The sequence below is a fragment of the Phyllostomus hastatus genome, unplaced genomic scaffold (assembly GCF_019186645.2).
Source record: "Phyllostomus hastatus isolate PE091 unplaced genomic scaffold, TTU_PhHast_1.1 phas_contig_1162, whole genome shotgun sequence".
Classification (NCBI taxonomy): Eukaryota; Metazoa; Chordata; class Mammalia; order Chiroptera; family Phyllostomidae; genus Phyllostomus; species Phyllostomus hastatus.
The window spans coordinates 1,531,550-1,557,645 of record NW_025333537.1 but is presented as its reverse complement, the minus strand read 5'-3'; the positions used below and the strand labels follow the sequence as shown (position 1 = coordinate 1,557,645).

General features: G+C 55.8%; 1 protein-coding gene across 5 annotated transcripts in view; it reads left to right on the top strand.

The window, feature by feature from the left end:
- Positions 1–26,096, top strand: part of SGSM1 (small G protein signaling modulator 1) — a 58,028-nt gene that overhangs the window by 13,151 nt on the left and 18,781 nt on the right. For 2 of the 5 annotated variants that reach the window (XM_045845135.1, XM_045845116.1), the window contains exons 3-16: positions 3,046–3,121; positions 5,048–5,210; positions 7,267–7,419; positions 9,797–9,864; positions 10,144–10,298; positions 10,423–10,554; positions 13,488–13,612; positions 15,757–15,824; positions 16,938–17,101; positions 17,291–17,423; positions 19,559–19,723; positions 21,241–21,379; positions 23,650–23,714; positions 25,564–25,709. In XM_045845135.1, coding sequence (XP_045701091.1) covers positions 3,046–3,121; positions 5,048–5,210; positions 7,267–7,419; positions 9,797–9,864; positions 10,144–10,298; positions 10,423–10,554; positions 13,488–13,612; positions 15,757–15,824; positions 16,938–17,101; positions 17,291–17,423; positions 19,559–19,723; positions 21,241–21,379; positions 23,650–23,714; positions 25,564–25,709 — 1,752 coding nt within the window. The remainder of the gene's footprint in view (positions 1–3,045; positions 3,122–5,047; positions 5,211–7,266; positions 7,420–9,796; positions 9,865–10,143; positions 10,299–10,422; positions 10,555–13,487; positions 13,613–15,756; positions 15,825–16,937; positions 17,102–17,290; positions 17,424–19,558; positions 19,724–21,240; positions 21,380–23,649; positions 23,715–25,563; positions 25,710–26,096) is intronic. The other 3 variants (XM_045845126.1, XM_045845153.1, XM_045845143.1) reach the window with 3 other exon arrangements.

Genomic DNA, 26,096 nt, shown 5'->3' with positions numbered 1-26,096 from the left:
TAGGAAGGCTCCCAGGAAGAGGTGCCACCTGGCTGAAGCCTGAGTTGAGGTTAGCCAGCTGGAGCGTACTTGGAGGGGCCCCTGGCAGAAGGCACAACGTGAGCAAAGGCAAGGAGGTGAGCCCGTGACAGCCCCTTTGGGGCCCGTGTTCAGGGATCAGGGAGTTGAAGCAGGGCTCCAGCTGCTGGCCTGCGCAGGCCTGCACGTTTTGTTCTTGGCAGCTGGGGCAGCCACGGCATGGCACGGCCCTCCTCAGCTCACCCTCCTGCCCCAGTGGTTGTCGAGGGGCCTTTGCGTCATCCCTCCCTTCTCCCACTTCTCTTCCACGCTGAGAGTTATTTTTAAAGCCACCCAAGGTGCTCCAGGTATCCTAATTTAACCGTCCCCATCACTGCCAAGTTTCTCACAAATGTGAGCCTCAGGGTGCCCGGGGGCCACCCTCTCAGGCCAGAGCTGGCTCAGCATGACTCACCCAGCAGTGCTGCCAGCGGCCCCCACCTGAGACCCCAGGTAGGACGGGGGCGCTCTGAGTCAGGACTGAGGCAGCAGGCCTGCGAGGAGCAGGTGGCAGCCTCGATGACACTCATTTAGGGCTGCTGTGTGCCTCTGGCCCTGCGCCCAGTGCCGTAGGCCAGGGGGCCCAGGCGCCAGACCCAGCCTGTCTGAGGACGGCCCCCGGGCCACGGATGGATTTTCCATTCCTAAAGCATTGTGAAAGCAAGACTGCGACGTAGGCTGGATGTGGCCTGAAGATAGGTTTGCCGCGTTTATGTAGCAAATGAAAATTCAGAATGCCCGGTGAAACCTGAATTTCAGAAGAACACTAAGTAAGCTTTTCATGTGTGTTTGTTGCAACATTTGGTCCATACTTATACTAAAAAACGAATCCAAAGTTTAGGTCTCGCTGGGCATCCTGTGTTCAGTCTGGCAAGCCTAGCTAGCTCAGAGCCTGAAGTGGTTGCCATCTGCCCCTTCACAGAAAAGTTGGCCAACCAGGCCTTACTCGCAGGGAAGACGAGATCCGGTGTCAGAGGGGCTAGGCCGCCGCCCGGAACTGTGCGCAGCGAGCATTGCTGTCTGTGCTGGGATCGTTAGTATACTCAGAGCGACCCCCAAACCGATCCTTTCCGCTGGGCACGCAGACACGAAATGCACAAACCCACGGGTGTGGAGTGAAAATTGGCCGTGGTCAGTTCCAAGGACAAGCGTAAAGCTGGATGCTCTATTTCAGACGGGGCCGTCTGGGTCCTGGCCCCGTGTCTGAGCCTGGTGCGTGTGTTTATGGCACTCCCACAGAGCAGCCCCGACAGGTGGTGCGGGGGCTGTGCCCATTTCACAGATGAGGAAACTGAGTCCCGAAGTCACCCAACTAATGCAGAGCTGGCGTGTGACCGGGGCCTGGCAGTTCATTCTCTTAGTGCACCAGCGTCTCCCTTTGCACGGTGCCCGTTGTATGCTGGGCCCTGTTGGGGCCCTCTGCCTGTTTTCTGTAATCCTTACAATGGCCCCAAGCACTGGGTCACGCTATTTCCTCCCTCAGTTTAGGAGACACGGACACACACAGAGTGGGGGCGGGGCAGGGAGGAGCAGCAAGTTGATTTGGAACCTGGCAGGGTTCCAGGTGGGCAGCTCAAGGGCACCTGGGTGTGGGCAGGTGGCAGGCCCTGGAAGCCCCAGGGGACCCCCCTTCCCACTTGGCACACTGGCCAGGATTTCCCTGCCTGACTCCGTCCTGAGATTAATCCTCCTTTTATGCTGTTTAAATATTTGCAGGTTGAGGGAGGGATGGCGGGAAGACAGGCTGGTTTCCGGAAGGTTAGCAGGGTGGGGCCTGAGGTGGGGTGGGCAGATACTCAGAGGTCTGGGGTGGAGGGGTGGGGCCAGGGCAGCCCCGCCCCAGCGGTGAGGGGGGTGGGCTGACTTGGAGCACCCACTGCGGGCCAGGCAGTGACAGTGTCAGCTCGGGTCCCTACTGTGTGTGACTCCCTGCTGGGTGCCAGATGCACGTGCAGGTGCGTCTCCGCGGTCTCATCCAAGCCCCACGTTAGCCCTGTGAGGCAGGGCTGCTGACACCGCCCACTCCGTTTCACACACGGGTGACCCGGCCAGGCCCAGGCAGGCAGCGAATGGCCAAGGGTTGGACCCAGGTCAGCAACTCCACACTCTGGGCTCTTAGCCCCTCTGTGCTGCCTCCTGACATCCTGTCCTTGGAGCTAGTCCAGTTCCGAAAGGAGTGAGAGCCCCGTCGTGGGAGGGATGCGAGCCGCTGTTGGAGCTCCTGAGAATGGATGCTAGGCAGCGGTAGAACCTCCTGACCATCTTGACCGTCTCGAGAAGTGTCTGCTGAGTGACCGCCTGCAGCAGGAGAAGCACGTAGGCTGGGAGTCGGACCGGCGGGAGGAATCCCGTCTCCACTCGGGCCGGATCCCCTTCCCTGGGCGCACTGCCTCCCTTCCCCGAGCCTCCGTCTCCCAAACTAAGATCACAGACCCGGCTGGTAAACGCCGAGCAGGGGCCTGAAACCAGGCCTGCCGGGTTCCAGGGCTGAACTTCCCCACGACACCCTCCTGGTTCTGTTACACACCTGTTTCACTCACTCATTCACCCGCTCAGTTAGGAATATTTATTGAGCACTTAGTATGCACCAGGCACTGTGCCAGGCTCCACGGGTACAGCAGTGAACTTGCCCTCAGGGAGTGTGTGTTCTAGAAGGGGAGACGGGCAGTAAGGAGACACACAGGACGGGAATGTGTGAGTATTCTGTAGCAGGGAGGCTGTGACGGGGGGCGGATGGAGGTGGGCGGGGGGTGGGCTGCCTTAGATGACGTTTTGTGTCACACCCGAGAAGAAGTGTGTCATGGGAAGAGCCTGAAAGAATAACGCAGGAAAATGTGCAGCGTGGAGCTACCTCAGACCACAGGCCGTGGGCCCGCAGAGCACCTAGGGGAAGGGGAGTGGAAGGAAAGTGGGCATGGACCTGTCGTCCCAGACGCCCCAGCAGGCCCCAGGGGCGGGGCATGCCCTCCAGCTGCCTCTGCCTTCCAGGTGAAGCAGATCATGGAGGAGGCTGTCACACGCAAGTTCGTCCATGAAGACAGCAGCCACATCATCTCCTTCTGTGGTGAGTCCATGGCCCGTGGCCTTGAAAAGTGGCTTCTTCCTCTGGGGGCTGCCTTCGGGAACCGGCGTGTCTGAGCAAGGGTCCTCAGGCCCCTTTTTTGCTTTGTAACTGAAGTTCTTTTCAGATTCCAAAGGGACTTCTTTAGGGAGCTGGGAAATGCAGAAAAGCCTAGAGGAGAAGTTACGCACGACCTCTGTACCTGTGACGGGGTCACCGTGGTTAGCAGGGGAGGCCTGACTCCCCCTCCTCAGGCTCAGTTCGCACAGGCCCCGCCCCCAGTGACGGTGGTCTTGCGTCCGAGAAACGGGCTCCCCGTCATTCTTGCCAGTCCTTTCTTCGCTCTGCTGGTAGCTGTTGCCAAGTGAAGGAAGAGATGGATGGGGAATTAAAAAAAACAAAACGGAATTAAGTCAGAGCTGCCGACAGCCCTGAGGGACTGGTCCTGCTGGGTCAGCAGAGGAGGCAGGACCGGGGCTCAGAGTGACTCGGACTCCTGCCCTTGAACCAGCTGGGCTCTCAAGGGCAGAGACAGCCGCACTGCCAGGGTCTGGCTGCAGGCTCCTACCGGCGAGAGAGCGTTCTGCGTGTCCCCGAAGGCAGGACTCAGCTCATAATCAGTGTCTACATAGAAGTGGGCAAGTTCCTTTTTTTCTCCCCAAAAAGCTGTTTATTTATTTGTGACTGCAGTGTCCCGTAATGAAGGGCATGCTATAATTTCCCTCTCACGGTGTTGGCCGTGTGGAAAGGCCCATCGGCTTCCATCCAGATGGCTGGGGACGCCACCCATGGGCCGGTGACATGCTGAGCGCATACCGTGACCTGGAGCCCACTGGTGTCAGTTGAGCCCCTTTGCAGCCAGGCGGACCTGGGTTCAAATCCCGCCTCTGCCACTTCTTTGTTGGTGGACTTGGCATGATCTTGTTTTTTAGAGTGAAATATGTTTATTTAAGTATGTATGTATGTGTGCATACGTAGAGATATAGATGCATACAAATGTGTGTATCTGTATATACACATATATATGACAGTGGTGTGCTACACATACACACACAAGTATAAATATGAGGATATATATATACTCTTTTTTCACCTGGGCAATTTTATCTGCCAATACTATGCATTCAGGATTTGCTAACATACCTGTCGCCTAAAGACCTACAGCCATAGAAAGTGGCAACTCCGATCGGAGTTGTTGGGGGAGAGAGATTCTGTGGCACCGACCGGGGCTGGACGGACCTCCGCGGGGCACCGTTTGTCCCTGGTCCCTGTGAGCCGGCAGCAGACTCAGACCTTGGGTACAAAGCCCAAATAGCTGGTTAACTTACTGTCACATAAGCCAGTGAACGCTGCTTGGTACATGTGTAAAAATGAAGATAGATAAGAGTTCCTCGCCCAGAATATCTGATGTCCGTGGGCCACGAGGCAGCACGTGGACACGCATTCAGAACGACGTCGTTGCTAGCGGAAAACTAAGACACGCAGTTCAACCAGAGCTTCCCAATCTTCCTCTTGTGCACCACGTGACCCCGGCTGGGCTCGCGCCGGCGCACTGCTCTGTGAGATGACGCTGAGTAGGACTCTCACGTCCCGGGCTGTCATGGGTTGTTAGGCAAGGCAAGCCTGAACGCTGGTCTGACACCCTGCAGGGGCCCAGCGCGGAGGAACTCTTACCGTGTTTTCACTCTGTCTCATGAACCTTGACCAGAGTGAGCTCCCAGTCTGCTGTGTGGGACAGGAGCTCTCTCCCCGCCTTCGCCGGGGTGGAAGGTGGGGAGGCGCCTGTGCTTCCCCTGTGACGTCATCACAAGGCTGTGATTTGGGGCGGCCCCTGACTTTCCACGGTGCCCGTGTGACTGGAACTCTGGCCGAGCTGCGTGATGGGGAGCATGGGCAAGGCAAGGCCCGCTGACCGTTGTGTCCCCACAGCGGCTGTGGAGGCCTGCGTCCTGCACGGGCTGCGGCGGCGGGCGGCTGGCTTCCTGCGCAGCAACAAGATCGCGGCTCTCTTCATGAAGGTGGGCAAGACTTTCCCGCCCGCCGAGGAGCTGAGCCGCAAGGTCCAGGACCTGGAGCAGCTGATCGAGAACGCGTGAGTGCAGAGCAGGGGGCAGGCTGGGGCAGCGCCCCCAGCAGGCCATGCTCCTTCCCAGGCTCTGTAAGGTCGGGCCTTCCTGCTCCTTAGCCCCACCCCAGGGCCTTTGCGCACGCGTGTCCTCCGCCTGGTGCACGTCACTCATCTTCCGCGGCTGGTTCCTTGTGATCACCCAGGCCCTCCCCCAGCTAGGGGTACATTCCAGCCCTCACCCCACATCTCTTTCATACCACCTTGTTTATTTTCTCCCCAGTGGTTATCACCATCTGGAATTATTTATTTGTTTGCTATTACTTGATTGTTGTCTGTCTCCCCTCTTTGAACTCCATGAGGACAGGCAACTACATCTGTGTTACTCCCCATTGTGTCCCCAGCATCGGGGAGAGCCTAGCACCTGGTAAATGCCCGAGAAACAAGTGTCACATGAGTGAGCGCCTGCAGTGAGCCAAGCCCTGCTCTGCGGGCAGCACGAGCGGAGTGCTGTGGAGCACGTGTGGCCTCTGTCACGGGGCCTCGCGTGGAAGCACACCGCGGCGGCTCCTGGGTGGGGGCGTGGCTCCGCTCCCTCGTCTTCCAGGCTGATTGTGTGTGCTGGGGGAGGCCCCTGGCCTGAGTGTGTATCCATAAGCGCCTCCCGCCAGGGTCCCTCCCAGAGTCCTGACTGCACAGCCAATCCCCCAACCTGGAGCCTGGTCAGGGGTGGCAGATAGGTTTCAGCTCCAGTGCATGTTAGTGGCTGCCTGGAGGATGGTGTTGTAAAAAATTCAGAAGCTGTGATTGGGCTTCTGGGGAAAGAGTGCATGGCTTGATTAACCATGTCTGTTACGGGCAAGGAAAGGGAGAGAGGCGTGCATGCCATGTGTTTGCCGTGTCTGCCATGGGTGATCACCCCCCTTCACCAGATGAGAAATGGCCCTTTCCTCCTCCTTCAGGCCCGGCCCACCCAGGGCTGCTGGCCAGAACTGCATGATGGGCAGGGCTCTGGACTGGGCCCTGCCAGCCCCCACTTGGTATCTGCATCCTCAGCCACCTGGTCCTCAGGTGCCTTGCAGTCCATCTGCTAAATTCCCAGGTGTTGCTGATAATAAGTTCTTAAAGGGGTGGGTTTCCATGGGCCTTCCGTAACATTGGGTGTGACTCGTTAACGGAGGCATTAGAGACACCTGTGCCGGGGGTGTGGGAGTGCCATCACTCATTCATGCTGTCACTCATTCATGCACATGTGTACTGGGCCCCTCCTGCGTGCCAGGCACCGTGCCTGGCCCCAAGATGCAGGCATGGAGAGGAACCATTCCTGCCCCCTGGTGGAGTCTCGGGAAGCATATTTTAAAAAATAATTGGAACACTTAGCCTGTGCCCTTCAGGTCACATGTGGAGGGGAAGACAGAAAGGTGAGCAGGGAGTTGTGCTTCAGAGTCTGAGGGGCACTGGGAGGGCCCCTCCCCCAGCTCTGGCTGGTCTGAGAGGGCTTCCTGCCGGAGGGGGTGTCCTCGCTCAGACCGGAGGAGTGAGTGTGCGGTGGGGAGGGGAGGCAGGAAGCAGCAGCAGCTCCAGGAAAGTCCTCAGGTGGGAGCCTGATGGCCTTAGGGATCTGCGGAAATCTATGAATCCAGCTGGGCTGGATCATGGGTCGAAAAGGAGAGGGATGGGGGTGGAAGGAGAGGTGAGCTGGAGAAAGGGAGAAAGGTCACGGAGCGCCCTGCCTGTCATCTCAAGGGCAGTCAGGAGCCACTGAAGGACCGATAGGCCAAGAGTCTCCATGACCAGCACTCCTTTCCAGCAGATAGACAGGTGGGTAGGTAGGTATTGAGAGAAATACCAGTAGGGGATTCTGGCTTACCCACCAACGGTGTGTGAAATTGTCTGTTTCACCGCACCTTCAAGCTCACTGGGTATTATTTTTTTCAACTGTTTGCCCATTTTCCAGGAGCAACATAGTTTGTTTTAGTTGCCACTTCTTTATTTCCTAGAGAAGTTGAACATTTTGTTCCATTTGCATATTGCCCTTGTTCGATTTTCCGTTTTGTGAATATGTTCTTTTCTTTACTTAAAGGCGAAACCAGATCCAGGGCCTCCAGGAGAATGTGCGGAAGCTGCCCAAACTGCCCAACCTGTCCCCACTTGCCATCAAGCACCTGTGGATCCGCACGGCCTTGTTTGAGAAGGTCCTGGACAAAATTGTGCATTACCTTGTGGAAAACAGCAGGTGAGCTGGGTGCCCTCTGCCTCCATCTGCTGGCAGTCTTGGGAGTTGCACCCCCCTTGCACATGGATATTTGAATCTGAACTAGCCTAGCTTAGACCCTTGGGAATATTCCGTTGTTTAATAGCAATGGAGAGTCTTCGCATTTGGAGTGGGGTATGAGGTCTTGAGATCTGGGTGATCTCCCTTCTCCAGTGAATTAAGCCCACAGTCTCCTCGCTAACCACGTGGCCGGAGGGAAATCACTCGGTTTCTCTGCGCCTGTTTTCTTTCTCGGTGAACAGGACAGGGATTGCTGCCACACCCAAGAGGGATGAGAAGAGGGGTTGGCCACGTTTTTGACCTTCTTTTTCTTAGATAAGTCCCTTTAACATTTCAAAAATATGAACAGTAAAATGACAACAAACACAGCTATTAACAACTGAACCTAAAAAAACAAAACAGAAACAAACAGCAAACAACTAGAACAGGAACAGAACCACAGAAATGGAGATCACATGGAGGGTAATCAGCGGGGGAGTGGGAGGAGGAGAGAGGGGGAAAAGGTACAGAGAATAAGTAGCATAGATGGTAGGGAGAAAATAGATAGGGGGAGGGTAAGAATAGTATGGGAAATGTAGAAGCCGAAGAACTTATATGTACGACCCATGGACATGAACCCCATGGGGGGAATGTGGGTGGGAAGGGGTGTGCAGGGCAGAGGGGAGTAAAGGGGGGGGATGGGACAACTGCAATAGCATAATCAATAAGATGTATATTTTTAAAAAAGAGCAGCTAGCTAGCACCTAGCATCTGGGAAGTGCAGGGGGACTCTTTCTGCATTTCCTCTCCTGGCTCAGAATTACCTGATGTAGCGGTTTTATAGAAGCAGTCCTGCTGGCAAGCACTCGTCCGTGTATTCATCTAACCAGTGTGTGAGGGCCTCCTGCGATACTGTGAGCCAGGCACTAACCCAGGTGTCACAGTACACCGGTCTCACCTATGGTGCTGTGCCGGGAGCAGTGGGGAGCCCTCGAGGAGTCTGCTCTGAGACCCCTCACAGCCAGCCCCTCTTCTCGGCCAGAGAAGGAGAGAGAGAAATATCTGAGAATCGCCCCATCTTTGGGTAGATGGAAGTGTCTGTTTGACTACATCTTCACACACAGTAGGTCTCGTCATCTTTTATTCTTGGCCTGTTTGCAAGGAAAACAGGTGTGAAAGTACACAGCAAGGTCCCCCACGTGATGCTCCTATTGTAGCGGAGAAAACAGTCAAGTAATGATAATTATAAGCACAGACAGGAGATTAAAGATGGTGTTTAATCTCCTCCAGGTGGTCGTGGCAAGTGTCCTGGAGGGTGTGACAGTCAATTAAGCTTCCAGTTGAAGGGCGTGTGGGCATTATCCAGGTGAAGGGGGCAGGGAACAGTGAGTGTAAAGGCCCTGAGGCAGGTGAGGAACTGAAAGAAATCTAGGCTCAGTGACTCCAGTAAATCTCTTCACCGTCTTGTACATTGTAACATGTCTCTGCCCCCACCCTCTGAAGTGACTGCTTCTGGTGTATGACCTTGCGTTCTCCTACTGAATAAATCTGTCAAAAGGAGTCAGTAATAACTTGAACAGCAGTACCAACCTCCTGTCCCTTCGTTGGGCTCCAGCAAGTTACTTACCCTCTCTGAGCTGAGAACCCTCAGGAGGTCAGGACCAGGTCCTTGCCAATGCTAAATTCTGCCACCGTCTAGACTGTGCAAAGTTTGCCAAGACTTAGAAACCACTGTACAACTCAAACAGAAACCAAAATCATTCAGCCCGCACATTGCAGTATTGATTGATGGCTTCACATCTTATTTTGAAGAGTCAGAAGCTGGGGGGGCGGGGGGCGTTTTTGAGTGTTCCAGCCCAGCAATGCCCGTGTGAGTTATCTGGACAGAAAGGCCTGTTAATACAGCCTTTGGGATAACCACAGCTAAAAAGCATTTTATTGCCTCAATAACATTAGAAGGGTAGCTATCATCTGTGCCTCTAAATGACTTCCTGTCTGAAATGGGAGATGTGGTAGCAGCAGACAGAACCAGCCAGGCCTCAGCAGCCTTATATAACGATTATTCCTGCTACCTCATTAAGGCTTTTGTTACAGCCCTGTATTAAGCAGTAACATGCCCAGCACCGTGCTAAATGAAGCGCCTCACATCTATTGTCTCCCTCCAAAGTCCTTCGACAGCCCCAGGAGATACACTATTATCCCCATTTTACGGATGGGGCAGCTGAAGCTAACAGAGGTAACCCCCTGACAAGAGGGGGTGTGAACCCAGGCTGCCTGCTCTTTACCACCAGGCCGTAGTGGATTGTGCGCCACCTGCTGGTCACCTTCCAAACCTGCATGCTCTTTGGTCTCTTGCTAGCAAATACTATGAAAAGGAAGCGCTGCTGATGGACCCCGTGGATGGCCCCATCCTGGCATCTTTATTGGGTGAGTGGTCTGGTCCTCTGAGCTTCCTTTAAACTTCTAATCTTGGCCCCCGGGGCACCACCTAAAGGCCTCTCTCCCCTCCTTCTAGTCTCCCCATAAAAACTTACCTGTTCCCTGTCTCTTGCTCTCAGTGTCTTATGCTGGCGTCTCCTTAGCAGGACCCTGGGGCCTCCTGGCTGGCTGGAGGGGAGGGGCAGTGGCGTGAGGGGCCCATGCGGAGGTAGACGGGAGGGTAGACTTCCTGGGGCGGAGGGTTGCCAGCGGCCGTCTGCTCTGCAGTGGGCCCCTGTGCGCTGGAGTACACCAAGATGAAGACGGCGGATCACTTCTGGACCGATCCCTCCGCCGACGAGCTCGTCCAGAGGCACCGCATCCACAGCTCACACCTGCGACAGGACTCGCCCACCAAGCGTCCAGCCCTCTGTGTGAGTGGGGTAGGCACTGGGACCCTGTGCGGGGAGTCAGGCTGAGTTCCCGGCTTGGCGTGTGGACAGAGGATGGAGTGGGGCATTGGAGGTCCCCCCAGGCCTCATTCTCTCCCTCCGCTCACGCTGCCAGATCCAGAAGAGGCACTCGAGCGGCAGCATGGATGACCGCCCGTCCCTCTCCGCCCGTGACTACGTGGAGTCCCTGCACCAGAACTCCCGGGCCACCCTGCTGTATGGCAAGAACAACGTTCTCGTTCAGCCGGTGAGAGCTCGTCCTGGGCCCAGACCTCCCACCCGGGGTCTGGCTCCGTGTTATAGAGAAGTTCCCTTTGGCTCCGTGCTGCTCATTCATTCACTCATCCATCCATTCACCTACTCACCCATCTATTGGTTCATCTGCCAACATCTCCTCCATCCATTCGTTCTCCATATGCCAGGATTTCCGTGCACCCTTTCATTCATCCACATGCCAGTGTTTCCCGTCACCGAGTCCGCCCGTGCATCCACCCATCCATCAGTATCTCCAGCCAGCCAGCCAGCCAGCCAGCCAGCCACTTCTCTTCCAGTCTCTGTGTCCACCATGCCCTGTTCCTGCCTTTCCCACCATCCCTTCACCCATCTGCCTGTGTTTATATCCATTTGCCCATCCATCCACCCATTTGCCCGTTTATTTTCCAGTCCAACTGTCCATCTACCTGTTCTCTCAGCTGTCTGTCCCTTCGTTCTCTCTTGTTATTCTTCACTCATTCAGCAAACATTTATACGGAGCCTGCTAAGTGCTAGATGCTTAGGATATCAAAATAAACATCCTCACGGCTGATATTTATTAAGCACTTTCTATGTGTCAGGCACCGTGCTAAATGCTTTTAATTGCATCAGCTCATTTAAACCTCACCACAGCCATCTGAGGCCGATGCTGTTATCATAAATGGTAACGCTGAGCCCCCGCAGGTGGGGCAAGGGATGGAGTTATTATTCGAAGTCTGGCTGGCTGGTGCCAGGGTCTCTGCCACTTTCCAGTCACCCCTTGTGCTGCCGCACTGGGCCAGGCCCCGGGGATGGGAGATGAGCAGGCACAAGGAGCCGCCACCCTCACGGGGTATCTCGTGGGCTGTCCCCTCCCCGGGAACCTCGGGGTCAGTGTAGCGTTTGGGCTCCACTGAGAGGAAGTGGGGGGAGAGCTGCCCACCACTTCAGCTCTATGGTCACGGTCTCGATCACTGGTGTCCCTGGGCAGGTCACGCCTCTGTCTGAGCATCAGTGCCCGATCTCATGGGTGCAAGACCCTGTTTCCTGAGACCTAAGAAGCCGTGGATTTAAGATAGAACATTCTTAAACATAGCCATCAGGAATTTAAAATTAGATTAAATTACATGCAATGTTTCTCTCACTACTTGAAAATTTTATTTTGTACTTTTTGGAAGAGCTCTTTGAGATGTATTTGGATATGGTTTCTTAAAATAATAACATTACTCTTGTAAGTGTATACAAAGGAAAATATAATTGAGATACATCAGTTAAGACAGTCCTAAAACTGCCCTGGCTGGTGTGGCTCAGTGGATTGAGCGCCAGCCTGTGCACTGAAAAGTCACTGGTTCGATTCCCAGTCAGGCCACATGCCTGGGTTGTGGGCCAGGTCCCCCATTGGGGGTGTGCGAGAGGCAACTGTTTCTCTCACATGATGATGTTTCTCTCCCTCTCTTTCTCCCTCCCTCCCCCCCTCTAAAAATAGATAAATAAAATCTTTTTTTTTTTTTAAAGACAGTCCTAACACTATCTTTCAGGATCTAGTTTTCTGTATCACTCCCTGACTTTTGGAGCCATTGTCCTTATTTTTCCACCAAGTATCATTTTCTGTTCCATCAAGAGAAAGGGTCAACAAACTATAGCCCGTGGGCCAAACTCAGCCCTGCGCCTGTTTTCATGAAGTTTTGTTGGAACCCAGCCACACCCCCCAGTTTACATACTGTGTGTGGCTGCTTTGGCGCTGCACTGGCCGCATTGAGTGGCAGCATCTGAGCCTGTATTGCCCACAAAGCCAGAAGCATTCTCTGCCTGGCCCTTTAAAAAGAGTTTGCTGATCTCTGACCCAGAGCACAGGAGGTGCGGCATTTCTTGCAGGTATTGCACTTGGTTGTTGATTTTCCCAAAAATCTCGTATTGAGGGTGTCCCTGCAGGTCCCAGCCTTTACACACACACACACACACACACACACACACACACACACACAGTAACTATTCGATTTGAAGCTGGATTGCAGGGTAGTCTTTCTGAAGACGTTTTGAATAGCACCCGCGCTGCGCATGCGCAGTGACCCCCATGCACCAAACTTAAGGGAAGTGACAGTATGAACAGCTGTGACCCAGTTCGAGGGAGGTCAGACAATGACAATGTCACAGCGGTTCGACACTGCTGATGGTAAGAGGCATCCTCATTCCAGGTGCATTAAGATGTGAACTGACAGTGGGTGGAAGACTGCACCGTGCTCTCTGCCGGGGCTGCGGGCTTGGGTGGTGAGACTGAGACAGTGTGTGGGACCCCGAACCAGGCTGGGTGCACACCAGCTGCTCCGTCCGTGTGTCTCCAAATGCTGAGGTGAATTTGGTGGAGGGGCTGTCACCTCTGTGGGTGAGGCTTGAAAACACCCCTCTCCACCAGCCCCACCCCCCACCACTTGGGATACAGGAGAGCAGGTGAGAAACTGCAGGCAGATTGGGGAGATGGAGGGCCAGGCTGCTGGGCGGGAGTGTGGTGGGGATACTCAGGGAGGGGCTTCTGGGTCATGTCCGGGGAGTGGGAGGTAGCTCTCAGCTGCCACACTTTTTCTCCTGGAGGACTGACTAAAATGATGGCAGATGACGGTCTCCTGCTTCCGAAAGGGGGATGTTGAGAGGGACAGAGCTCCTTCCTGGTTCTGAAGGACCCCCCACCCCACCCTTGCAGCAGGACCCGGGGCCTCAGAAGGGAAGCGTGAGCGTCAGAGTGTGGGGGGCGGCAGCTGTCACAGCTGGACCTCGAGAGCCCATCCTGGGTGGTTGGCTGCAAACGGCTCTGCTTAGCATGGCCGCTTAGAAGGAGGCTTGGGGTCTTCCAGATGACCGTGGCTTGGAGGGAGTGACCGACCTCCGGGTTCCGGTCATGTTCACTGTGGGCTCCGACCCTACGACCAAGCCTGAGTCCTTCTGTCTCCACAGAGAGACGACATGGAGGCCGTCCCGGGATACCTGTCCCTGCACCAGACCGCCGACGTCATGACCTTGAAGTGGACGCCCAACCAGCTGATGAATGGGTCTGTGGGAGACCTGGACTATGAGAAGAGGTGGGGCGCCAGGTCCCTCCCCCTCCCTCAGCACAGGGACCTTTGGGCCCTGTCCCCTGGGCCCTGACCCTACCCGCTGCTCCCTCTGGTGGTTGCAGCCACTTGGCCCAGCCTCCCTGTGGCGGTGGCCTCACGGGTCACTGACGGACTGGGGACCATCCGGAAACCGACTGGAAGAATCTCAGGGTGTGGGAGTCAGGCAGATCCTGGCCAAAAGACAACCCAGAAATATCTTAACAAAGATTGCACAAGCCCCAAATTGGCAAATATTCCGCCGTCTGCTGCCAACTTCCCCATCCCTCTATGCAAAAGGGAGGCAGGAGGTGTCGGTTGGTGGGCATCTGGTCCAGGGCTGTCTCTTCTGATAGTCTGGATTTATGAGACCCAGCCAAGGCTTTGCTCCAAAGGAACTTGGGGCTGGGAATTCCCTGCCGCAATGCCCCGTGCCCCAGCACAATTAGAGACGGTTTTAGGAATGACAAAGGGACGCCACCGGGCAAAGGTGTGGCAGCCCGATTAGTTCAGCCTGAGGAGTCTTGGTAGCTAGCTGGTGGGGAGGAGAAGCCCTGGAGTCTGCTGCTCTGCACCCACATCTGGCCTCATTTTCCCTTTACATGGTCTTTCTCAAAAACGTTTGGCTGTGAGAGTTTCCAACATAACAGCAGGCAGGACTTGAGTACCCATCACCCATCCCTAACAGCCATCCACTTCCCCTCCCCTCCGCATAGCACCCTGCAGCAGCAGGCAGACGTCACAGGATCTCATCTGTAGATCTGTGTCTCAGTAGAGTGGGACTCTTTTCAAGGGGCCCAGCCAGAGCTCTAGTCTTGTGTTCTGTCGACCCTGCGAGGGAGGAGTGCGAGGGAGGGGGGCTGGGCAATAAGAGCCTCAGACACAGTGCAGTTCTGAGGACGTTTGGCCAGAGTCCCCTGTCGCTCAGGAATAGGCCGACACTGGCATGTGTGCGCACTCTGTCCTAGCTGGGAGGAAGTATGGCCTTGGCACAGAGCTGGCGGTGCACCCAGAGGGGTGGCCTCTGGAGACGCTGGTCAGCTCTGCGCCCCACAGCGGGGTTGAGTTAAGGAGACCTGAGCAGTGCCTTCCTGTGGCTGCCACCAAGCCCAAGTTCCTGTGGCCCCACCTCCCATTGTGTTCAGAGGGGAAAAACAATCTGTTTCAAGATAGCAGTAGGCTTTGAGCTGAAAATGGCAAACCTTGAGTAAATCACAGGGACCATTGGCCAAGTACTTTTTTAAGGCGTCAGTGCCGTGTCGAGACCATCCAAACACTTGATTCCATTGAACCCCCACAGCAACACTGTGCAGGGGGTATTCTCATCATCCCCACTTTCAGAGGAGGAAACTGAAGCTCAGCGAAGCCTTCAAGTCACACTGCTGGGACCCGTGAAGTCGAGGCTGTTGAGTGGCTATCCTGACTCCTGCCCATGCACATAGAGGGGCCTGAAGTCAGGGTCAGAGTCAGTCAAGACTCAGACACCAGTGGCAGAAAACCAAACTCAAGCTGACTTAAGCATTTGTGCATGTGAACTGAAAAATCTCGGGGCGGCAGCTTCAGGAAGGGCTGGATCCAGGGACTCGAATGAGGAAGACTCGGACGCATTCCATCTCTTGCCTCCGCTGCCCTGGCTTGTTGACACCACTCTCAGGCAGGCTTTTTCTTGTCCCCCTCACATCTCCAGGCTGCTAGCATCCTGACCACCACTCTCCCAGCAGAAAGGAGCCTGTCTCACCAGTAATTTTAACATAAATCCAATAATTGAATCTTATTGGTTCTGCTTGTGTCACAGGGCCACCCCTGAACCAATCACTGTAGCCAGAGCAGTGGAATGTGCTGATTGATCAGTCCTTTGTCAGGTGGCTGTTCCTGGAGTTCGGGGTGGAGGGTGTGTGAGGTGGGGCCTCAGCCACTTGGACTAGGGGCAGTGGAGGAGGGAGTCCTTAGAAAGTTGGGACTGAAGAAGGGGACATAGGGTCTGGGAAGACTGTGATAACACATGTTAGGGACAAGCGGGTCCTGGTGGGAAGGGTAGAGGAGCCCCTGGGTGTGGTCCTCAGGCCCCCTGGGCCCTGCCCACCATGAAGTGGGCAGACATCCTGCAGGCCCACCCCTCCCTCCCCTTTCAGCGTCTACTGGGACTACGCCATGACCATCCGCCTGGAGGAGATCGTCTATCTGCACTGCCACCAGCAAGGTAGGGACCGCCGCGGGGAGCACAGGGCTGGGGCCTTCCATCTGGGCCTCCTGCCTGCCTCACCCCCTCGTTGCCCAGGCAGCCTCCGACAAGGGGCTTCTCTCTGAGCCTCAGTCTCCTCTCAGTGGGGTGACTGTGAGGACCAAGCGATGTGTATAGGGGCTCAGTGTCAAACCCCTGGGGTGTTGGTTGCTATTACTCAGTGCTTGTGAGCGCCAGGTGTGGTTCTGAAAATTTACATGCTCGTTATTTAGTTAACACAACAGTCCGGTGATAGGGGCCCTGTCATTCCCAGTCCCCAGGGGAGGAAGCAGCGTGGCACACAGACACACAGCCTCTAAGTCCCAGAGCCTGGACTTGAACCCGGGTCTTTGTCACTCCAAAGTCAGTGCTCTGCAGACTGGGATGAATAACTAGAGTCCCCCTTTAAAGCTAAAAGAAGGGACATTCATAACAAGCAAAGACTCATCCAGCTTTGGAAAACAAGGGCTCCTGTGGCCCACCAAGGCAGAAAACATTTAAGCATATTTAATGGGATAGACCTGGGTTCGAATCCAGGCCCTGCCACTTACTAGCTGTGTGACTCTTGGCAAGATACATAACCTCTCTGAGCCTTAGCTTTATCATTTGTAAAATAGGCAGTAACATGTCTTAGGTTTTGAGTACTACAGTAAGATGCCGCCTTTAACGCGATGTGCTTATTATATCCAGTAAGTGCTCCGTACAGGCGAGCGGCAGTTACCCTCTGCCCTGAGGAGGGGTAGATCTGAAAGCCTCTATACAAGAACAGATCAGGCAGATCCGTAGAGGGTGCTTGAGGGGCACGGGGTGTTTGGGGGCGTTGGTGGGTGGCCGAGGGGAGGCCAGCCACGCTCCTCCTGACCGCATCCTATAGCCCCCAGTCAGCCCCCAGTGGGTGGGATGGAAGGGACTCCGGGGAGCTGAAACTGCCCCTGGCCTTGGTCCGGGCCTTTGCCAGAGCCTCAGAGCAGGTTCGCGTGTCTGGCTCGGCATGCCTGGGGGCGGGGGCAGGGGGGTGTCTGCCGGGAGGGCCCGTCACCATGCCTCCTAGTGACTCCCTGCTGGGTCTTCTGTGCCGGCTCGTGGTGGCAGTGGACAGCGGCGGGACGGTGGTGCTGGTCAGCCAGGATGGCATCCAGAGGCCGCCCTTCCACTTCCCCAAGGGAGGGCACCTCCTGCAGTTCCTCTCGTGCCTGGAGAACGGGCTGCTCCCGCACGGGCAGCTGGACCCGCCGCTCTGGTCTCAGCGGGGGAAGGTGAGTGATCGTGGGGGCAAAGGGCATAGTCACCGGGGCGGGGGGGGGGCAGCCGTGGGCAGTGGTCCTTCTTGCCCACGGGCCCTCACGGGGCTCTGTGGGTTCATGCGTGCCCCATGGAGACCCTCGGGCCGTGCCGCTGGGGGTGGGTGCGTCCCAGGGACTGTGCACTGGGACGTGTCCTTTCAGGGCAAGGTCTTCCCGAAACTGCGCAAGCGAAGTCCTCAGGGCTCCGCCGAGTCCACGTCCTCGGACAAGGAAGACGACGAGGCCACGGACTACGTGTTCAGGATCGTGTACCCCAGCCTGCAGTCGGAGTTCGGTGAGCCGCCCCGCCCTGCCCCTGCGCCCGGGGAGCCGCCTGTCGGCTGGTCCCGAAACTGACTGAGGCCTTTGCAAGTAGGGGGCCGGAGGTCTGGATTCTGGGACCTGCAGGGGCCTGGAATCAGGACGTTTATGTCTTGGCAGCTTCGGTTTTCCCCCAGACAGATGAGAGCAAATAACCACTCTCTACCTAGCTGACAACGATGCCAGTGCCGCTGGCCGGGAGGTGCCTGGGGTAGAGGTGGGGACGTGGGCTCTGGAATCCTGGTTGAACTTGGGCAAGTCACTTCAACTCGGGGCCTCAGTTTCACCATCTGTAAAAAGGCCCTACTTCATAGGGCCTTCGGGAGGATTAAATGAGATAAGGCACTTGGCACAGAGAACGCTCACATGTTAGCTGCTGCTGAGTTATTGTACTTTAACGTGTTGTAAGGGTTCAATGAGGTGCTGCGGTGATCAGTGTACAGCCTGTAGAATAAGGCCTTGCATGCAGTAGGCACTCAGTAAGTGACAGAACAGCAGAGCGAAGCAAAGCACTCGGCACTAGCACGGGAGGTGATGGTTATTAATACATCCCGACAATTTGCCGGTGACCGCTGTGAAACAGACGCCTAATAAGCAGAGACTGTTGCTGTTAAGATTACCATCGCCGTGGGCTGTCATTGGGAGTAAGTAAATTAATACTTGAAGAGTTCTTGGAAGGAGGCGGGCATGTATGAGGCACCGTATGGACGTCTGTTAAACAAATCAGTGTTACGTTATAGGTTCTTTCCGTTAACTCATGTTCTTTAACTCTCTGGGGCCCCCGTGATCCCATTGGATGGGTGACGGCTCTGAGCTTCCCTTTGCTTCAGAGGCCTCGGCCGGGCAGTGAGGGGCAGACGTCCTTCCCGGCAAGGTCGAAGGCAGTGTGCCCGGACGCTTAGTACTCCCTCCCTCATCTGCCGCTGAGGTGGACGGGGGTGCAGACAGTGCGGTCTTCCGTGGCTGAGTTCGTGTGTTTCCATCCGTGGCCGGGTGGGAGCAGGGTCTCACGTTGCTGCGTCAGTAAGAGCAGCAGAGTGTCCTGAAGCATTCGTCACCATGTCCATTCCCGCCCAGAATCGGGGTCTGGAGCCTCCCCAGGCTGCCCATTGGCTCACAGTCCCACCAGAGAGCTGATGTATTCATGAGGACCCGATGGCCCTGGGGCCACCTTCCCCGAAAACTCGCTCCGCAGGGGCTCATCCCCCAACCAATGACGTGTAGGCTCTTGCTGGAAGCTGGGCTGGGTGCTGGGTACCCTTATTTGGGGAAGATCAACATTAGCCTCTGTGGCCTGCACATGCCAGTGGGGAGATGCCAGCTGTGCCCACCCCTGCCCTGCTGTGCACGCCACCCCCCTGCCAGCTCCAGACTCAGGGTCTCTGTGCCTGAGGGGTTCCTCTGGCCACCTGGGTTCCTCTGCCCATGGCTGGGGCACAGAGCAGTGCCAGGGAGTCGGTGCTCCCTGGGGCAGCCCCCAGCCAGTGCCCAGCTCCCTCCCCCTCAGGGGAGAAAACTGGGAAATGTGTTCTGCCTGGCTCCCAGAGGCCCCCCAGGGGATGGCGCCCCAGCTGTCCAGGGGACAGGATCTCCGGGTCTCATCCCCTGGGTTGGAATCTCGGCTCCACCACTTACCAGCTGGGTGGTCTTGGGCATGCTGCTTAAATACTCTGGGCCTCAGTTTCCTGACCTGTGAAAGGGGTTGTGCCTCACGCTCAGTAAGCTGTAGCTGTGGTCAGTGGGAAGAGAGAGCGGGGACTTCAGTCAAAAAGACCGGCCATGCCAGTTCCTGCCGGGGAGCCTTGGCCGAGTAGGTTGTGCGTCCCTCCGAGCCTCGGTTTTCCCCTCTACAAACTGGGAGAAGGGCGTCCCTGGCTGGGTCGTTCGGGTGATAAGGCACTCCTCTGTCCGGCATTGCCCCCGGCACAGAGGAGGCGCTTCACGGATGTCCCTGTTCGTTCTTCCTCCGCTCCCACACGATACTGGGAGCCGTGGGGGGCCGGGCAGGGGAGAGGTTCAGCCCCCGGGAACTGCTCCTTCCAGTCGTTCCAGCGTTCTGCCCACCTCGGACCTTCCAGCTCACCGATGCTTTCTGCTTTGTGTCTCAAGTTGTTGCCGGCCCCCTGGGCAGCACGTCCCCCGTCTCCGTGGGCCCTGCCTGGATGGTGGTTCCCGTGGGCCGGTCCATGCTGGTGGTGGCCAGGGACAGTCAGTGCACGCAAACCAGACGGGACTCCACCCTCCCCACGCCGGGCTTGAAGCAGCAGCCCCCCAGTAATGTCTGGATCCCCCACCCCTGGGGCTGGGTGCCGGCCACCTCTGCCATGTTGTCATTTGAGCGCTGGTCCCAGTGGAGATGGAGGCGGGAGACAACCCACTGCCCTTGTGCGGTCCCGCCTGTGCCCTGCAGGAGGCAGCGCGGAGCGTCACGGGTTCAGTAGGGAAGGGATCCCCTGGTGATGCCTATGGGGGGAAGGGCTGGGCACAGCTGATCAGCGTTTCCCTGAGATGGACGAAGAACTGGGGCCGTTTTTTCTAGAACATAAAGGACTTGCTGGTCTTTCTCTGCAGGTTTTGATTTTTGAAAAAAATCAAAAGCAAAATACATTTTGTGACAGGTGAAAATGGTATGACACTCACATCCCAGTGCCCATAAGTAAAGTTTTATTGGAACACACCCACGCTCACTTGTTTACATTGTGTTCACGGCTGCATTTGCACTGTGACCACAGGGCAGAGGGGTCACGATAGCAGCCAAGTGGCTCACAAGTCCAAAAATATTCTCCTCCTGGCCTTATGCATAGAATGTTTCCCGAGCCCTGTGCTAGAGAAGATGATTTTTTTGCACCTGTCTCAATCTGCCAAGAGGCCAGCAAGTTAGCCATGGACATTGTTGTGTCCACATCACCAGTATGTTTGTTCTGCAGCATCGCAGACGCTGCGGTTTCCCGGAGCCGGGAGAGAAAGCGGGGAGGGAAACTGAGGGCTGTGTCCTGGGGCCAGCTGGTCAGGAATCACCAGGAGTTGGGAGAGCCGTCGTGCCTCATTGGTGCTCCAGTGCGGCTGCTCTATCAGAGTGGTTTCTGGGACACAGGCTCGAGGGCTGTAGCGCCAGAGGGTTTTAATTCAGTGGGTCAGGGGTGGGATGCAGGCTTAGGACTCTGTAACAAGTCTCCTTCATGATGGTGGGGGGTCTCTAGCCTGCCTGAGGCTGGTTGGTGGAGCCGCTGTTCGGTTCAGGACCATGGACAGTGCAGGCACCCGCCTCCCTGGAGGACTCCACTGGTCCCTGCCCTCGCAGCCCTCTCTCATCAGATGGGTCGGGCTCCCTCTGTCCCGCCAGCAGAGACTCTGTCAACCAGCAAGTCTACCTGTGGGGACTGGAGCCTGTCCACCTTCCCCCGAAACCCCGGGTGGGGCCCCTTCCTTCGGCTCCGCCCCCTGTGAGGGTAGCTGAGTGACAACATGGCGTGAGGCTTGGACTGCTCTGGGGATGGGGCCTGCTTCCGTGGCTCTGGTCTCTCCGTGTTTTCTTCCTCTGTCTCTGCACTGTCATCAGCTCTGTCTGTTTGCTGGGGGCCCCAAATCTTGGTGGAGGCTTTCACTGGATCAGGCGGGCTCAAGGACTTGGCTCAGACAGTGATTGGGGTCGCTGTTTCCTACTGTGACGTGCAGGGCCTTTTTCTATCTCTGTGCTGGCTTAGGAGTGAGCTGCGTGTGTTGGGGTGAGGTGTCTGTAGCCCACATAGGCTCACCCAGAGCCTTTCCTCCGCCTCTTCTGCCCACCCCAGTGCCCCAGGACCTGATGGATGTCTCCGTGAGCAACCTGCCACCCCTTTGGCAGCCCAGCCCCCACAAATCCTCTTGCTCATCCTGTTCACAGAGTGGCTCGGCTGATGGCAGCTCAACCAATGGCTGCAACCATGAGAGGTAGGAGGGGCTTGAGCTGTGGGAGGAGGAAATGGGAGGATTGACCAAAGATTTGGAGGTCCCGATTGCTTGCCTTGCACTGACTTCAGAAGCTGTGGGATCATCCAAGGCTGGGTTCAGTCGTACCCTCATCAAGTCCTGGCTGTTGGGGCTTCCTGACGTGCGTCAGTCAGGATACGCAAGGTGTGGCACAACAACAAGCAGTCCTGCGATCTCAGGGGCTATTACAGCTAAGGGTGACTTGTCATGCAAGCCACCTGTCTGTTACAGGTCAGGTGGGGACTCTTCTTTCTCCACCTTAAAGCCCCCCACCCTTGAATACTGCCAATCACAGTGACAAGGGAAAGGAGGCTGGTGGGGTGGGGACTCTTAACCAGCAACTCAGTGCTCCAGCCCGAATGAAGCGCCTGTTATTTCCATTCATACCTCTTCACGAGGGGCCGGGAAGTGCAGTTCTCTTGTTCCTCGAAGGCGGAACCAGAAATAATGCTTAATGACAGCCACACATACCTCGGTTTGCTCCTCCACCAAATGGGGACAGAGATGCTTACTTTAGGGGGCCACTGTAAGGAAAGTTCAGATGAAGGTTTGAAGTGGACAACAGGTGGTACCTGGCACATGGTCATGCTCACTGAGTGACACACTGCTTTATTGTATGAAGTTAAATCCCCAGGTCAGCTCTTTCCTTGCACATAGAGCTTTGAGCTCTTTGGAACTACCTAGCCTGCTTACAAGAATGGTTTTGTTTCCCCCTCGGCCCAGCCTGCTGGGTCTCTGTCCCAGGGGGTGGTCAGTCTTCAGCCATAGGCACATCAGGGGTGGGGGCTGCATTTAAGTTTCTGAAGCCTTCAAAGCCCTGGCTTTCAGTGTGTGGTCTGCGGAAACATTATCACCTGAGCAGATTCTCAGCCCCTCATCCCGGACCTGCTGACGCAGAATCTGCATTTAACAAGATCCCAAGATCACGTGTGTACTTTTAAGTCCGAGAAGTGCCGATGTAACTGGAGAGTTTCACATTTTCATGTGCATCAGAATCACCATGGGGGGTGGGGGGACAGCCAACCCTGCTGGTTCCTGGATGGCTTCCTAGTGGCCCTGCTTGAGTAAGAGAAATTCCAAGTGATTATGGGCTGGTAGTCTGTGGACCACTGAAAAATGCTGTTCTAGCCTAGTGCCCCCTCTCACTGTATCTGCTTACACACCTCTAGTGACAGGGAGCTCACCACCTTGCAGATAGCCAGGTACGCTGTGGGACAGTTGTCAGTGAGATGCTGTTCTCATGTAATCTGAGCAAGCCTGAGCCTCATCAACCTGAAGGCACCAAGAGGGTGTCTTTAAAGTTTAATGCCTCCATGTATAACTGGAGGACTTCAGCCCTGCCTCCTCCTCAGCCTCCTGGCTGTCCCCTGGATGTCTTGAGGATAAATATGCAGATACTGCTCTACTGTGTTCTTTGCAAGAATGCACAACACTCCTTTCATCAGTCCTTATTTTTTTTCTCCAGCAATGCTGGAGCCTTATTTCCCTCTCCTCTTTCTGCCAAAAAGCCCCCCAAAATTCCCATGCAAGAGAAATTTCTGAGGCGTCACCGACTTTGCAGACAGCCAGACTCCGATTCCCCCTCTGGCTCTGTTTGGGTCAGCCAGGTCATTTGGGAGTCAGAACTCTTTCTGAAGGTGGTGGACACCAACTTCAACTTGTTCAAGTAAAAAGGAAAATCTGTGACAGAAATGAGAAGTCCACAGGTGTAGTGGCTTCAGGTATGGCTGGGTCCAGATGCTCAAAGCAGGAACCTTTCTGTTTTTTTAGCTCTTGCCTCTGTGTGCCCCTATGATGGTTTCATTCTCAGGCAGGCCCTTCTGTGCAGTAGCAAAAATGGATCCCAGCTGCCACTGCCCCATATCTCATTGGCTTAGGAACTCAATCAGGGAGAAGAGTGTCCGTTTCCCAGTTCCAACAAAAGTCCCAGGGCTGATTCTCATTGGCCTAGGTTGGATCATGTGCCCACCTCTTACCCAATCACTGTGACTCCAACCTGAGTCAAGTACTGGGTAAAACCAGCCCCACCCAAATCGTTGGGACAGAGTCAGGCAGTGACTCCCAAGCTGATGGCAGAAGGGCAGTGAGGCTGTATGGGTAGAAACAGTACCCCACAGTTCCCTTGACTGGTTCATTTTAATCCGCTCCTGGAGATAATGAGCTGTGCTCCCCAGGAAAGCTGGGTTGTGTGCGGATCTGATCTAAGTGTCTCCCTTTTCCTCCACCTGCAGGGCTCCCCTGAAGCTTCTCTGTGACAATATGAAGTACCAGATCCTTTCCAGAGCCTTCTATGGATGTGCGTATTGACCTCGTCTGCCACTGTGGTCTCCAGGGAGCGCTCATTGAGTGCCTACTGTGTGCCAGCAATGTCAGGGGAAGGAGGCTGGCTCGGGAGTTTGGACCGCTGCTCCCCTATTCCCCAGATGCCTGGTTTTGGTGAAGTTACACTAACTTCTCTGAGCCTCAGTTTCCTCATGTACAGATTGGGACTAAATAGTATCCTTTGGTCCTAAGAGAGGGCAGTGAGCAATGTGGTTCCTTGGTGGCAGGGGTGTGGTTTAATCATGGCTGCATTCCCAGTGCCCACCTTAGAGTGTTTTCAAGACTGAATGAGACGCGTGTATAAGGCCCCGAGCACCTAGCATTACCTGTCACGGGTGCTCAGTAGCTGTCAGCTCCCTTCCCCTGTGGGCAGGAGCAGAAGGGAGAGGTGGCCTGGTCCCTTCCAAATAACTTAAAAACTAAATTCATAATATAAGTACTCTGATTGTTTCACTGGAACAGATGAGGAAACTAAGGCACAGAGAGGCTAAGTGACTTGCCCAAGGTTACACAGCTAAGAAGCCACAGAGCTGGGGCCGAAACGCAGCCCCGCCTGCCTGCACATGCTCTGTTTTTTCTACTCTGCCCCATCAGTTCTTAGCAGCTGTGGGGTTGTAGGGAAGTGCTAACACGTCCTGCGCTGGCCCGTGAAACAGCCACGCAGGTTATATCCCAGAGTGCCTGGAGAGGCGGGGAGAGCATGAGTTCTCCAAGATCGAGGTTTTTGCCTGTTCCGTTACCGCCCATCCGCAGTGCCTAATGCGGGGCTGGGCACGGAGCAGACAGTGGATGAGTATTTGTGGAACCCAAAGGGAAGAGCTTCCTGGAGGAAGGGGAGGGAGTAGAGAGGGGTCTTGAATGATGTCATCACACGATGTGGCTCATCCCTGATGGTGGCTGAGAGCCCAGGTTCTGGAGCCAGGCAGGCTGGGTTCAAATCCCAACCCCACATTTCCTGGCAGTGTGACCTGAGCAAGTGACGAAACCAGTCTGTGCCTCAGTTTCTTCATCTGTAACCCGGAGATGCTAAGGACATCTGCCGTGGAGAGAATGAAATGAGTTAGGTTGTGTGAGCTCTGGGGACGGCTCCCTGGCATGTAGTATGTGCTGTATAAGTGTTCCCCGTTACATTACCATCATCATCATCATCGTCGTCATCCTCATCGTTGTGGTTATCCACGTTGTTGGTCAGGGCCAGTCCTCAGGCTCCGGAAGGCCCAGGGTCCTCTCCCAGGATGCGATGGCGGGGGAGCCAGAAGAAAGGGACGCATCTAAACGGACACAAGCTAGTGCCTGCCGAGTGGCCCTCGTATGCCGGGCACTGTGCCCTGCAGGTGCCCGGGGTGGGGTGGGTGAAGGTTGGCAGGCAAGGCCGTCTTTGAAAGCAAACTGGCACCCTCAGCATCTCGGTCATGACTGCCAGGACCCTCCTGACCCAGCCCTGCCTCCCCCATCCTCCTCCTCTTTCGGCATGGACCGGAGGTGCCCACGGGCACAGTGAGGCCGCAGGGTCAGCAGCCCCCTCTCACCTCCAGCCTGTGCATTAAATGTCTTGGCTTCCAGCAGAGGAGGTGGCGTCACCCTGAGCAAGGTCGGGAAAGGTGGTAGGACCGCCCCAGGGTCACAGAGCTGTTAAGCAGTCAAGCCAGTAGGTGACTGTACCCCTCTGAGCCTAAGCTTCCTTACCTGGAAAGGGGGATGGTGAGAACTGGCTGGGTCGTGAGGGTTCAGTACGGTTGTGGACAGCACCTGGGGGACTCCAGGTAACAAGGCCAGCAGGGATGGGTGGTGGACAATGACCCTGTCCCTCTCTGCCCCCACAGGGCTTGCGTACTGCAGACATCTGTCCACCGTGAGGACCCACCTGTCAGCCCTGGTCAATCACAGGATTGTGTCTGCGGACTTGCCGTGCGACGCTGGACGTGGGCTGACGGCCGGGATCTGGGAGCAGTACCTGCGGGACAGCTCAGTAAGGCTGGGCCCGGGCGGCCTGTGGCGGGACAGGGACTGCAGGGGGTGGGGGCGGCTGGTCATCTGGGGAGCAGACCCACCTGCTCGTGGGGACTTGAGGATGCTCTGATATCTTGGAGTTCTGCATGCCCAAGTTGAAGGCCTCTCCTCTTCTTGAGCGTTCCAATACCCATGGTCCGCTTCCACCCACTGGGGTGAGGACCAGGGAGGATGGAAAATACACATCCTCATCGAGAAGGAGTAAAAATCAGTCAGCCATTAAGCATGTATTAAGCATCAGCTGTATGCTCAGTCCCGCACAAGGTGCCGTGAGGCCCCGTGAAAAGGAATATATAATCCAGTCGGATCTACTTGAAACGGTGCAAGCAGCTAAGTTGGAGACAGC